At 37.3% G+C, this 14,880-nt stretch overlaps 3 protein-coding genes across 4 annotated transcripts; 2 read left to right on the forward strand and 1 right to left on the reverse strand.

The window, feature by feature from the left end:
• The first annotated feature begins 209 nt into the window (after window positions 1-209).
• On the forward strand, window positions 210-4,197 carry LOC111801395 (ethylene-responsive transcription factor WRI1). Of its 2 annotated transcripts, XM_087126698.1 has the most exons (6): window positions 210-699; window positions 801-883; window positions 1,073-1,081; window positions 1,867-1,955; window positions 2,205-2,406; window positions 3,478-4,197. In XM_087126698.1, exons 1-6 carry the CDS (start codon window positions 422-424, stop codon window positions 4,044-4,046), a joined length of 1,230 nt encoding a protein of 409 aa, XP_086982824.1. In that variant the 5' UTR covers window positions 210-421; the 3' UTR covers window positions 4,047-4,197. The 2 variants fall into 2 exon arrangements, with proteins under 2 accessions (XP_086982824.1, XP_086982825.1); XM_087126699.1 differs by lacking the exon at window positions 1,073-1,081.
• Window positions 4,198-5,753: 1,556 nt separating this feature from the next.
• LOC111801316 (putative pectinesterase/pectinesterase inhibitor 25) lies at window positions 5,754-11,062 on the forward strand. Its single transcript, XM_023685264.2, has 3 exons — window positions 5,754-6,430; window positions 8,172-8,526; window positions 9,614-11,062. Exons 1-3 carry the CDS (start codon window positions 5,789-5,791, stop codon window positions 10,309-10,311), a joined length of 1,695 nt encoding a protein of 564 aa, XP_023541032.2. The 5' UTR covers window positions 5,754-5,788; the 3' UTR covers window positions 10,312-11,062.
• Window positions 11,063-11,106: 44 nt separating this feature from the next.
• Window positions 11,107-13,233, reverse strand: RTM2 (HSP20-like chaperones superfamily protein). Its single transcript, XM_023685265.2, has 2 exons — window positions 12,990-13,233; window positions 11,107-12,242 (listed from the first exon to the last, which is right to left on the reverse strand). The coding sequence occupies exons 1-2, from the start codon at window positions 13,126-13,128 to the stop codon at window positions 11,155-11,157; spliced, it is 1,227 nt and encodes a 408-aa protein (XP_023541033.2). The 5' UTR covers window positions 13,129-13,233; the 3' UTR covers window positions 11,107-11,154.
• Window positions 13,234-14,880: the final 1,647 nt, after the last annotated feature.

Raw genomic sequence — 14,880 nt, forward strand, 5'->3', positions numbered from 1 at the left:
TATTTAGCAATCACTTTATTAATTTGTTTTTGTAATAAATAGTAAAAGAAACACGAAATCAAATTTGGAAAGGCAGCAAATAGAAGCAATATGATTGGTAGCATGGCTGCCCCTATAGCCAAATGTTTGGCAGTCTCATAACTCACCTGGTTAATTAACTCTCATTATTCTAACCCTGGTTACCTTCTTCTTCTTCTTCCTCTTCTTTAACTTCCCCCCCTGCTTCACTTTAGGTTACCAAAACTCTCCTCAAAATGTCCCTCACTGTTCAATCCAATCCAACTCCATCGCCATTTTCTTACTGCATTTCTTCACTCTTCTCCTTCTCTTGAATCGCAATCGGAAATCGGAAGTCGGAATCGGAAATCGGAAATCGGAAATCGGAAATCGGAAATCGGAAATCTCTCCGCCGTCTGCTGCGATGAGTATCTCTCCCTCTGCTTCTTCTTGCTCTTCGTCTTCCTCTTCTTGCGTCGGTTCAGATTCCGCCATTAATATTAAGAAGAAGAAGAATAATCTCTCCGCTCCTCTCCGGCCGCACTCGGAGAAGGCCAGAATCAAGCGGCGACGGAGGAATCAGGACGAATCGAAACGCGAGATTCATAATAACAACAGCAGTGGAATCAACAACAACAACAACAACAACAACAACAACGCATCTTCCGCTCGTCGGAGTTCCATTTACAGAGGAGTCACGAGGTAATTTCCTTCTCATTTTTTCTTTTTTCAATTTGATTTGTGTTTTCGATTTGCATGTTGAATTGAGATTGAGAAATCGCTGTTCCGAATCGAAATCTCAGGCATCGATGGACCGGCCGGTTCGAAGCTCATCTTTGGGACAAGAGTTCATGGAATAGCATTCAGAACAAAAAAGGAAGGCAAGGTAAAAAAAAAAAGAAAAATTACAAATTAATTAATTAATTAAAGTAGAGATCTAAAAAATTATTTGTTTATTCGGTTAATTTTAATTTTAATTTTTATTTAATTATATATAATGAGGCCCTGATTTTGTTTTGCTGACTGTGTATTGGGACCTCCCCTGTCATCGCCAACGTTCATAATCGCTGCTCAGTTTATTTGGGTAAGCTCTCTCTATTTTTATAAATTTCTGGACACGTGTCAGGATAATAGTGGTGTCTTATTCTTCGAGTTAAAAATTTAGGGACGTTTAGAGCACTAATTCGAAATCGAAAGTCTTAGAATTGTTAAACAGGAATAAAAAACGCGGAACTATTTTAAAATCTGTGTTTAGAGTACCGAGTTCACTGAATTTCGAGAGAAATTATGAGTTTAGAGAGAGTTCGGTACTTAACAAACGAGCTTATAGTTAAAAATTTAGGGACGTTTAGGCACTAGTTCGGAATCAGAATCTTGGAATTGTTAGATAGGAATATTAGTTTAGAGGGAATTCAGTACTTAAATTCGACAAACGAGCTTAGAGACGTTTAGGGTACTAGTTTGGAATTGAAAATCATGAATAAAAGTTACCGTACTATTTTAAAATCTGTATTTAGAGTACTGAGTTAGCTGAATTCGGAGTGAAACTATTAGTTTAGAGGGAGTTCGGTACTTAAATCCGACAAACGAGCTTAGAGTTAAAAATTTAGAGACGTTTAGGGGATTAATTTGGATCGAAAATCTTAAAATTTTAAAATAGGAATAAAAAATACCGAACTATTCTAAAATCTGTGTTTGGAGTACAAAATTAGCTGAATTCCGAGAGAAACGATGTGTTTGAGGGATTTGGTACCTAAACCCGACAACCGAGCTTAGATTTAGAACCCGATTTCAGTCGAATCCGAACTCGTGTTTCAAACCACTAGTTGATTCTTTTCTTCTTCTTTTTTTTTTTTTTTTTTTTTGCAGGAGCTTATGATAACGAGGAAGCTGCAGCACGAACTTATGACCTTGCTGCCCTCAAATACTGGGGACCGGAAACCACTCTCAATTTCCCGGTACTGCTAATCTTGAAGGCTAAAACTGACATTTCACATTTTATTTTCAGTTTTTTTCCTCAATTTATCTCATTAAATTTCCCAATTTCGTAATTAATTTCGAATCATATTGTTAAAAAAAAAAAAAAAATGGACGGAATATAATAAGGACCGCAATTTAAAGAAGTCAATTTAAAAATATGGGATTTTCCTTTTTTAGTTAATTAAACATGTGAATTAAATATTAAATGTGGGGGCAAAAAAATGCAGGCAGAGTCGTACACGAATGAAATGGAAGAAATGCGGAAAGTAACGAAGGAAGAATATTTGGCGTCGTTGCGGCGGCGGAGCAGTGGCTTTTCTAGAGGCGTTTCTAAGTACCGCGGCGTGGCCCGACACCACTACAATGGCCGGTGGGAGGCTCGGATTGGCCGCGTTTTTGGAAGCAAGTATCTTTACTTGGGAACTTACAGTACGTTTTCTCTCTCTCCCTCTTTCTCTCTCTACTTTTTCAAACTCCACGTGGCATGCCCCACGTGGATTTTAGTCTTAGCTGCCGCCTACTTATAACTACGTGGACTACTCTGTCAGCTAACGTGGCACCGTCCTTCTTACTTTCTTTTTGAAAATTGAATTTCTCCTAATAATTGGTTTTAAGAAATATTTAAAATTATTAGGGTTTTTTGTTAATTGGTTCGCTACTGGACATAGAAAAATGAGGTCGGTAATTTAAAAAATATATATATATATATATTAATTAAATACTATTTTTATTTTTTTAAAATAATATATCTCAGTGGATTCTAATTTTTAATCCTTTTTCAATTATTAAAAGCAATTTTAAGCCACGAGTGGCCACGTGGGTAAATAATTTGGGGGCTCGGAGGGGTTGTACGGCACGTGATCCTTCTCTGCTGGCCCTATTAAAAAAATCGAATAAAACAGAACTTTTCGTCCACAGCTTTCCAAAAGTAACGGAAAAGCAGTATGTGTCACGTGCCATTTTTTTTAAATTAATATTTTTAAAATTAATTTATTTTTTGGGTTTTATTAGTTTTTCTTTTTCTTTTTTTTTTAATAAAAACCAAAAATCACGGGAAATTCTTATGGACCAGTTGTTCTGTATTCCTGCTTTCAATATTTTGACTTTTTTTTTTTTTTTTTAATCTATTTTCTTTATAAAATATATATACATACATATATATATACATACATACATACATACATACATATATACATACATACATATATATATATACATACATACATGTATGTATGTGTATATATATATATATATATTTCTTTTTCACTTCCATGAATAAACTGTTTACTGAGAAATGAAGAGAATATGATCTGTTTTTCTGATACGTTTGTAATTAATTAATTAATTTAGATTAAAAAAACAAGCATGGTCACGTGATTTCTTATCATAATCCTTCCCAAACCAAACGGCATTTAAACTTCTTTAATCCCATTTAATGAAGTAATTAAATTAATCTTCTTACTTAAGCTTAGTTTAATCACATTTTATTATTATGATTAGACACACAAGAAGAAGCAGCTGCAGCATATGACATGGCTGCAATTGAATACAGAGGACCCAATGCAGTTACCAACTTTGACATTAGCAATTACATTGGGAGGAGATTAGAGACCAAATCATCAGTTTTTGAAGCAGCTGAGCTACCAAAAGAAGAGCCCAATGACTCCCCTGTTTCTTCTGAGGGAGAAGTTGTGTATCAGCCCGAAGAACAGCAAACGACGTCGTGGCCGAGCCTTCAATTCTCGACGATGCTTCCGTCGATCGAGAATAGCCCGTCAATGGGTGTCATGGGAGACGATCAGGATCTCAATTGGTCTTTCTTAGACACGGGATTCGTCGAGGTGCCTGACCTCCCGCTTGAGAAAACGAGTGAGTTAGCTGATCTCTACTTCGATGAGATCGGATTTGAAGACGACATTGGCTTGATGTTCGAAACGAGCATTGAGGATGGTAAAGAAGATCTTAATGTTGGGAAGATGGAGATGAACAATGCTCCTTCGCCATCGTCTTCGTCGATAATAACCAACTCGGTTTCGTGCGAAAAAGATGAGATTGTTGGGTTTTGTTGAAGAGTATCTTATAAGTTTCTTCCTTTTTTCTTTCAGGTTTGATTTAGAGAGGGAGGGACAAAAAAAAAATGTTGGAGATTTGCTTAGGTGTTTTTTTGTTTTAAATTTGTTTACTTAAGTTTGCAGCTAGAAAGAGCTTTACTTTTCTCAAGGATCTTTGTCACCAACATATTTTTTAACAAAAAAACCTAGGAAAATCGAAGTAAAACGGCCCGAAGGAGGCTTCCACATTGGAATGGTATCTGCTCGAGGAGCCTGTCCATGCTTGCTTATCCAGACCAAACATCAACCTTTGGTCTAGGTAGCCCACTGGACGACACACCTCCAATCCAAGAAGTACGAGACGTAACAGTAGACTGAACAATAGAAATAATAGCTTAAAGAGAGGAGTGTCCCACACCCATGTGAACGCAAATTCTGCTTATGTCGGTCTAAGAAAAACAACGAGATGTAACATTAGACCGAACAATAAAAATAAGAGCGTCCCAAACCCATGAAAATACTACTTTTGCCCATGGAAGCACATTGTAGGTCTAGGGCTAGAGCCTCTACCATAACACATCCACACGGTATGGAACACGCTCAACCATAGCCACCACAAAGCTCATGTGGGCATCACGAATCACTACACTCAATCCCTTCCAATCTATGTTGAGTTAAGAAAGCGTCGACGTTGAGCTTTAAGGAAATAGATTTCACCCTCGACCTGGCTCAGGTTAATCCAACTTTTCTCGAGCGCAAAGTCAATTCTATTATAAAGTCAACTATTAAATATTGAAGATTTATTTAAAAGGAAAAATGGAAGATATTCAAACAATATTATAAAAAAAAATAAAAATGGAAATAATTCATGTCTAATCAATTATTCAATTTTACATTATTGGCTCAATAATTTTACCCAAAAGTACTAAATAATGAAAACCATTTACAGCAATCCATTTAATAATATGAACTTATTTCTTCAACTTGTTGATGTACAGATATTTTCTTTATTTCAATTAAATTAATTTCTATAATATAAATATATATTTATATATTATATATATACTTATTTTAAAATTTAAAATAAATAAAAATTCTAAATTTTCGTGTATTAATATTTACACCATATGTTAGATTTCGAAATGGGTGCAACCTAAACCGTGAAAATGGGGTTGTGGGAGAGCAATACAAGCGTGGAGTAACTCCCGACATAGCAATAAAGACAAACCGTGTAAGCAGATCAACTCATCAAGTTCCCATTGAAATAGGATCCACACGAGGAAAAACACTTGTCATTCGTGGGTTATTAGGAGCATCCCGAAAACGTCGCGACAAACTTATAATTTTATCAATTAAATACCTAACTGGCTACAACTGAATCAATTTAGATTCTTAATTTGAAAATCCTTCGTATATCCATTCTTACACGTGTGTAGTTTTTTTGAAAAATTTAGACCGTTCATCTGGAAAATAGTCAATTTATTTGAAACGTGGAGTATTTAATTGATATAATTTTTTTTTCTGTGAGTAAAGTTTAAAATTTATGAGTATGAATTAATTTTTATTGATACAATTGTTAATTTTCAAACAAATAATTTTTAAAATATTTTATTTTTACTTTGAAAAAGAGAGAAAATATATTTATTTTAAAAAAATATTTTAATTTCTATTACCTTGATTATCCGTCCTTTCTCCCCGCCCTCTATATAAACCCTCTCCCCTTTCTTCACTCACCGAGTCACTCCCGAGTTGAATAAATTATGAACTCAGTTCTCATTTTCCTTCTCCTTCTCTCTCTCCGCCGCGCCGGAGCTTTCGATTCTCCTCCACCACCACCACCATCCGCGGACCTCTGTAAATCCACTCTCTACCCTAAGCTCTGCCGCTCCATTCTCTCCTCCATCCGATTCTCTCCCTCCGATCCCTACGGCTACGGGAAATTCTCCGTCAAGAACTGCCTCAAACAGGCGATCAAAATGTCGAGCGTAATCGGCGACTATCTCGATCGAGGAAGCGATTCGAGGCTGAATCAGCGGGAGGCCGGCGCTCTGGAAGATTGCAGAGATCTTTCCGATTCAAATGTGGAGTTTCTCCGGTCGATTGAGAGCGTATTGGAGGCGGCGAAGAGCGTGGATGAGGAACTAGTGGAGCGCGTTCAGAGTATTTTGAGCGCGATCGTCACGAACGGCCAGACTTGTATAGACGGATTGGTGGAATCGAGGAGTAGTTTGGGGAATGCGCTAACGGCGCCGATGTCGAGCGCCGGACAACTGTACAGTGTGTCGTTGGGATTGGTTACGAACTCGTTGTCGCGACTGTGGAAGAAGCGGCTGATGAAGGGAGACGGAGGGGATTCCGCGGCGGGCGCACGGAACAGAGAGCCACTGAACACGCTGATCAAGGTACGAATTACGCTGTTTGTCTGTTCGTTCAGTTACACGGAACTTTTCATTTGCTTTATTCAATGCATAAAACAAAAATTGGGCAAAAAAAAAATATATATATAATATATATATTTTTTTTTGGTTTAAAAAAAAATAAATTAAAATCTAGTCCCTACCATTTTCAAAATTACAGTTTTGTCCCCTTTGATAAAATTTTATAAATAGTTTGAAAACTATATTTATGAAATTTTCTAATTTTTAAAATTATATAGACTAAATTTTAATTTTTTCTATATTATAGGGATGAAATTTGTAATTTATGGTTATTTTTTTTAAAATATTACCATATCTATAAGAGGATAATTTGGATCAAGAAAGGGTAAAAATGTAATTACACTCGTGGATAAATATGATTTAAGAAGAAGAAAAAAGAAAATATTAAATAGAAAAAACATTTAAAAATACCTAATAAAATTATAAAATTTTAATTTTTATCTATTTTGTGTTAAAATAAGTTTTATTTTTTATTTTTTTATTTTTTTATTTCGTGTTTAATTGACATTTAAACTTTTAATAATTAGTAAAATAAAATTTAATTACAGAATTAAAAATTCTTAAAAATTTATTAAATATATATTTATAAAAAGGGTATGAAATTCACCTATTATAACACATTCAATTTCTTTGATTATACACTATGTTTAAAAGAAAATTAGTTGAATTATTATTTTGACTTTCAAATTTAATTCTATTTTAACATTTTTTTAATATTCAAATTTAGTTCAAGATCTTAAAATTAGTTCATTATGTTAAATTATTAATAAATTTTCTAAAAAAATATTATAGGTTATTCTTATATTTATAAATTTTAGAAATATATTTATCTTCGTAAAATAATAATATTATTTATCTATATTTTGTAAGTACATACTTCAATTTTTTTTTTTTTTTTTAAATGTATTGCTTTAAAAGTGGATCCAACTCTCCCATGACCTTATTATTCTCCCCCACAAAGGGATATTAATGGGGCAAAAACCAGTTGTTTATATTAAAATATTAATTGTATTAAATATCCTTCAACCATATGAAATTAAATTGTGGGTAGATATTATTTCTAGGAGTTAGGACTTGGGAAGTGGTACATAATTATATAATGTAAAAACTATACATTAATTTTATTTAATAACTTTATCCTGTTTTGGCTTTTTGGCGGAGCTGTATACTTATCTCTCTTAATACTATTAACTAACATGTGAAATTAGGGGGAAAAAACAGAGGCATGTGCAAATATTAATGGAATTTAATATCCACCAACCAAAATAATTTAAATATGGAGGAAAATTATCACAAGAGGGGTGGAATATAATATATAAATTATGCATAAATTTAGCTTAATCTGTATTTAATTAATTGCTGATCTCTCCTGATTAGGATATTAGTATGATTATATTTGTTTTGTTTATTTATTTATGTTTTTCGGAACCGGTATAAATATGTTGATAAGCTTGGTGTCACGGGAGGGTATTTTTTTTTTCGAGAATGCCAGAGTGTTATTAAAACTTTTTAAGGATAATTTTATTAGACATTTGGTTCTTGATATTTAAAAGGGACATATTTGATCGAGATATTTGAAATAGTCGATATAATCGAATAATGACATAACAGATCGAATAGGGTGACTAGAAATTGCTTGCATTTATTAAATTTGTTGGCTGATTCTTTAGGAAACTATAGGCTTAATGGGTTAAGTTTGCATCAGGGACTACATAAAATGGGTTCATGCAACCAATCCACGGGCTGCTCAGGAAGGAAGCGTTTGTTGGCTGATTTAGGCACCACAGGAATCTTCATCAACGATACTGTGGTTGTTAGCTCTACTGGTGCAGACAACTTCACCTCAATTGGAGATGCTATTGCCTTTGCTCCCAACAATTCAATGCCTCGAGATGGCTACTTTGTTATCTATGTTAGAGGAGGATACTATGAAGAATACGTCGTCATCCCCAAATACAAAACCAACATAATGCTCGTTGGTGATGGCATTAACCGAACCGTCATCACTGGGAACCATAGCGTTGTCGATGGTTGGACGACGTATAATTCCTCTACATTTAGTAAGTAAATCGTAAACTCATAACCTGTTTACTTATTTTCGCTGAATTCTAAGTAGAGATCTTCATGAGGTAGGATGAAGACGGGGAAGCTGTGAGATCCCATATTAGTTGGAGAGTCTGAAAGAGGACCATATTTGTTAGTGGTGAGCTTGAGCTGTTACTAATGGTATCAGAGCTAAACACTGGGTGATGTGTTAGCAAGGAGGCTGAGCCCCAAAGGGGGTGGAGACGAGGTGGTGTGCCAAGAAGGACATTGGGCCCCGAAGGGTGGTGGATTGGAGGGTCCCACATCGATTGGAGAAGGGAAATGAATGCCAGCGAGGACGCTAGGGATCGAAGGGGGGTGAATTGTGAGATCCCACATCAGTTGGGGAGGAGAACGAAACATTCCTTATAAGAGTGTGGAAACCTCTCCCTAGCAGACGTGTTTTAAAAACCTTGAGAGGAAGCTCGAAAGGGAAAGCCTAAAGAGGACCATATTTGCTAGCACTGGGTTTGAGTTGTTATTAATGGTATCAGAGCCAGACACTGGGCGATGCGTTAGCAAGGAGGCTGAGCCCCATAGGGGGGTGGACACGAGGCGGTGTACCAGCAAGGACGCTAGACCACGAAGGGTGGTGGAGTGGGTAGTCCCATGTCGATTGGACAAAGGAATGAATGTCAGCTAGGACGCTGAGCCGTGAAGGGGGTGGATTGTGAGTTTCCACATCGGTTGGGAGGAGAACGAAGCATTCTTTATAAGAGTGTGGAAACCTCTCTCTAGCAGACGCGTTTTAAAAACTTTGAGGGAAAGTTCGAAAGAGAATGCCCAAAGAGGACAATATTTGCTAGCGATGAACTTGAGTTCTTACATAAGCCTGCTTCGTCTCTGTCCTCACTTCCTATTCATACATCATCCTCACGATGGCGGTCCAATCTAGTTGACAGGGACGCCCAGCCTCGTTTAACTAATAGGAAGAAATCTCTCACCACTCCCTCTCCATTCTTCGACCCGTTCAGTGCAGTTCCCGTGTATCATGTTATTTTACGCTGTTTGATATATAAATCTTAGTTTAATGCTTGGATTTTATGTGCTATATGTTTGCAGCTGTTTGTGGGGATAGATTTGTAGCAATAGATGTGACATTTAGGAACACAGCAGGGCCAGAGAAGCACCAAGCAGTAGCACTAAGGAGCAGTGCAGATCTCTCAACATTCTACCGCTGCAGCTTCGAGGGCTATCAAGACACTCTCTACGTCCATTCCCTAAGACAATTCTACCGAGAATGTGACATTTACGGCACAGTAGATTTCATATTTGGCAATGCCGCTGCAGTTTTCCAAAAATGCAATCTATACGCCAGAAAGCCACTCCCGAACCAAAAGATCGCCATCACGGCACAGGGCCGAACCGATCCGAACCAAAACACAGGTATTTCGATCCACGACTGCACGATCAAGGCAGCCCCCGACTGGGAAACGGATTACTCAAACTCGACGACGACAAACTATCTTGGACGGCCGTGGAAGCAGTACTCAAGAACAGTGTATATGCAGTGTTACATTGGGGATTTGATCAGCCCTGTGGGGTGGTTGGAGTGGAATGGAACAGCAGGGTTGGACACTTTGTATTATGGGGAGTTTGAGAATTATGGGCCAGGAGCTAACACAAGCTTGAGGGTGGATTGGCCTGGCTATAGCTTGATGAATATTACTCAAGCTATGAACTTCACTGTCTATAATCTTACTATGGGAGATACATGGCTGCCTTACACTGATATTCCCTTCTCTGGTGGTTTGGTCTAAATGAATTTACTGCTACCCATGTCCGAGGAAACTTGATCAACTACTACCGGTGTTTGGATGAACTGCTACCCATGTTAGGAAGAACTGCTACCCATTTGTGGAAGAACTGCTACCCATTTGTGGAAGAACTGCTACCCATGTTTGGATGAACTGCTACCCATGTTTTGATGAACTGCTACCCATGTTTGGAAGAACTGCTACCCATGTTTGGAAGAACTGCTACCCATGTTTGGAAGAACTGCTACCCATGTTTGGATGAACTGCTACCCATGGTTTCTAAGCTCACTACAAACGCTTAAATTTTTGCCTTTACTCAGGATTTGAAGCCAAAAGTTGCCACTTCCAATATTTATAATTTTAGAAGGAAGGGGGGATTCAAATCTTTATTTAGAGTTCGGTTGGTTAGATTTTGAAATAATGATTTTGAAGTCGAAATTTCATGAGAGCTTATGCTCAAAGTGGACAATATCATACTGTTGCAGAAGGTCATGACATGGTATCAGAGTCATGCTCTTAACTTAGTGATGTCAATAGAATTCTCAAATGTCGAATAAAGAAGTTGGGAGTCTCGAAGATATAGTCAAAAGTGACTCATGTGTCGAATAAAAGGTGTACTTTGTTCGAGGGCTTCTTGATTAAGGGGCGGCTATTCGAGGGTTACATAGACCTCGGGGGTGGCTCTATGGTGTACTTTGTTCGATGAGAGGATTATTGAGGATGAGTGACACATTATCTCATTTTTTATTTTTAATATAGTTAACTATATTATAAATAAGGGTAATGACGTTAGAAAAATTATTTAAAGTTTTGTTTATTCTTTTGAAGCCATTGCGAATTTCAGCTTCATTCCATAGCGAACGAAGATCCGTAATATGCAAATGCTAAATATGCGGCCGCTACTGTCACAACCGCCGCCGCGACACTCGCCGTCACCGGTAAGACCCTCCTTGTGTTCGTGAAGCCGGCGGCATATTTCTTACCAGTTGTCGCTTTCTGAGATGGAGTTCCGGTGCCGATCTTGCCGGTTTTTTCATTCTTACCCACTTCCTCTGTTTTTGATTCCTTCCCCTTTTCTGGATTTTGATTTCCTTTCTCTGTTGGTTTCTGATTTGGGTTGTTGATTTTCTCATCCGGCGGCGTTTTCTCCTTGCCGGATTCTCCTTGTACCGGCCCATTTTTAGCTGCCGCAGGCGGTGGCACCTCCGTCGGCGCCAGTGTTGGAGCTTCTTCTTCAGCCTTCACTGAGCCCTTCTTTTGGAGTTCTGCAGATTTTCCCTTATCTTCCTCCTCCGGCGAGATTTCCTCACTCTCCTTTTTCGGGGTTGTTTGTTCTGGTTCTTTGGGCGGCGGAGTAGCGTTTCCCGGCGAGGTTTCTTCACTCCCCTTTTCTAGGCTCGTCTGTTTTGGTCCTTTCGGCGGTGGAGTAGCATTTCCCGGCGAGGTTTCTTCACTCCCCTTTTTTAGGCTTGCTTGTTCTGGTTCTTTGAGCGGCGGAGAAGCATTTCCCGGCGAGGTTTCTTCACTCCCCTTTTCTGGGGTTGTTTGTTCTGGTTCTTTCTGCGGCGGAGAAGCATTTTCCGGCGAGGTTTCTTCACTCCCCTTTTCTGGGGTTTTTTGCTCTGGTTCTTTCTGCGGCGGAGTAGCGTTTTCCGGCATGGTTTCTCCACTCCCCTTTTCTGGGGTTGTTTGTTCTGGATCCTTGGGCGCCGCCGTGGCCACCGCCGCCGGTGGCGCAGTTTGTTTGGGCATTGTAATGGTGAGAAATCCAGCCTCTAATTTATGATGAACTTTGTCGATTGAGCAATCTTGTGGGATTGGATAAGTTTTATTCAATATGAGCAATCTGTTAGTTGCGAGAAGCCGATCTCCGGTCACCACCACCGTCCGTGCCCCTTCTTCCACTTTAACCTTAACATGTTGCTCGTTGAAATCTGAAAACACAATTCCATCACAAAACAAAATTATCAGATTAAAAAATAATAATATATATATATATATATATATTCAAATTCCCCTATATTTTTATTTTTAAAAGATATTTCTTCCTTAAAAACAATATTATCACTTTTATTGACTATTTATCACAATTTCATTACAATATTAGACCGAAATTCAACCCCGAGGTATGATTTTGACTAAAAAGTTTGTTTGAATGAAGATTTAGGGACTTTTTTTTGTCTCCGTTATTGCCTTTTATTTCAATCTCGTAAAATTTTTGTGAAAATAGGAGCTGAGATTAAAATTTGGTTGAGAATATATATTATATTTTCATATAATATTTAAAAAAAATGTTAATTTAAAAATAATTTTAATATATATATATATATATTTTTTTTTGTAACTAATAAATTCAATAATATTTCCTAAAATAATTTTTAAAAATTCAAAATTTAAAATTTCTCTATCTATATAAAAGTGAGTAGGTGGAGATTTGGCCGAGTCGAGAACGAGACCCATTTAGCCAATGGGGAAAAATCTCTCTCGGTTCTCTCCCTCCTTTCTAGTTTAAATCGAAATTCCGCGAAGTAATTTAATATTTAAGGAAATAATTTTAAAATTTTGATAATATTGTAATGGTTGAAAAAATAAAAATATTTTTGAAAGTTATTTTTTAATATTATAAATTAAAAAAATAAAATAAAACTCATTAAATAAAAATTGAATGCAAAATTTGGGACCAGGAAGTTCGAGCCGGAGAATGTGGGCTTCGTTTTCATCTTTTTCTACAACATTAGGAGTGAACGGCTCGTTGTAAGCCCGGAGGGATTGACGGCGGAGGGCGCCGAGTCCGACGGTTCTTGGTCGTCCTGTTGCCATTCTGGTCGCCGGAAAAAATGGCGGTTCTGTTGCTGTTGTTGGGTCGGGTTTTTTTGTTTTGTTTTGACGGGTCGGGTTGATTTTCGTAATGGGTTGAAATTAGGGCTTTGTTTGGGCGGTATTTATGGGGCTTGGAAATTGGTTGCTTCGAATTGGGATTATACCTTTTTTGATTTGTTTGATAAAGGGGACATATTTTTCCCCTTTTATGCACTAAAGTATAACTTTTCTGTTCCATTTTCCCCTTTTTAGTGTGCTTCGATCGCTTTCCCGTTCTTATGCGAAATGTTAGATTTAGGGTTACATGCTCGAGAAGCTCGTTGTATGTTTGAATCGTGTCGAGAAAAGTTCGATTTATGTTTGATTTTTGAGTTCTCGAGCTGTGATAATAAACATATAATACAAAATTTAAATGTACGTTACTGGTAAATTTATGGGTAGAGTGAATAAGGGAGAGGATGAATCGGGAGTCTGCACGGTTTGAATTGAGAGAAAAATTTAGACCTACTCGAGATTCAGGTTGGTTGGGTGGGTAAGCTATCTAAAGCAAGCTAATATGGTTCGGTATCCAATCCAACTATATTCTCTACTTTTTTCGAGTTGTTCGGGTTATCAATTCGTTTGGTGAAAATCGAAAAAATAAATCTAGCCAAATTTGGTTCGAGTTGATTCGGGTTGGGTCTAATGACAAAAAATTTCAACCTAAGACCGAACCAAATTTTCGATTATAAAAAAAAGAAAACCCAACGTAACATTTACGTTTGAGTTGGGTAATCTGAGTTGTTCGAGTTTGAGCCCAATTTAGTCTCGAGATATGTAATCCCAATTTATCGTGATAGTATCTAAATTGTGTTAGAGCTGGTTTTGTTATTTTCTCGGGCTTATTTGTCTATTTTAGAGCTAGTCAAGGAATTTTGAAATCAAAACAAGGAAACTCGAGCGCATAGCATTGAGGCGCCAATCGGGCATCTAAACGCTAACGTGCATATAGCATTAAGGCAATACTTCATACTCTCTCAACGATACAAAATGCCGGCTCTCGCCTCACTCAGCACCGTCGTTTCTCCTTCAATGCTACCTTTAATGCTAGTCGTGTCTCAACGCTTAATACGTGCACACCCAACATGTTTCAGTAGCATCTTCGACAAGTTCTTACCTTAATTGAAGATGAAGCATCTCGATGCTGCAATTGGGTATTGTTGTGAGGAATGTTCGAATTCGGTGATTTCAACACGTACGATCCGCAACCAACACTCAAAAATGGTCTCGCTCTCGACAAATTTTCATCGATCAGCGTCGGGTATCATTGGCAGCCTTTTGTTCCCATTTTAGGGTAGAGTAGTTCCGAGAAGCTACTTTCTCTTTCCATCCATATGCTACCGTTTCGAGTTCTTAGAACAATCCAGAGGTTTTAATCACTTAATTTTCATCGAACCATGACGAATTTCAACTATATCGTCACAATGAGCAGCTAGAGCTCGTTTCTCTAATTTGAGACTGAGCTCAAGTCTCCAATCGTAAGATTACGAGACTTTCAGCTTCATAAGTTCGAAATTATTTTCTAAATGATCTCCACGAACAACTAACGGATTGTCGACCGAACAAAACCGTGACATTTTAATCGAAACACGAACAATTAAAAATCAAATCTAAAACTCGGGAACCGATTAGAATAATAAAAGCTATTTATTTTAGTTGAAATTTGAAAATGAATGTAAATTAAAGGCAGCACGTTCTGGTTCAAAGCAAGGC

Source organism: Cucurbita pepo, chromosome 9 (genome assembly GCF_057944985.1).
Source record: "Cucurbita pepo subsp. pepo isolate OVF chromosome 9, ASM5794498v1, whole genome shotgun sequence".
NCBI lineage: Eukaryota > Viridiplantae > Streptophyta > Magnoliopsida > Cucurbitales > Cucurbitaceae > Cucurbita > Cucurbita pepo.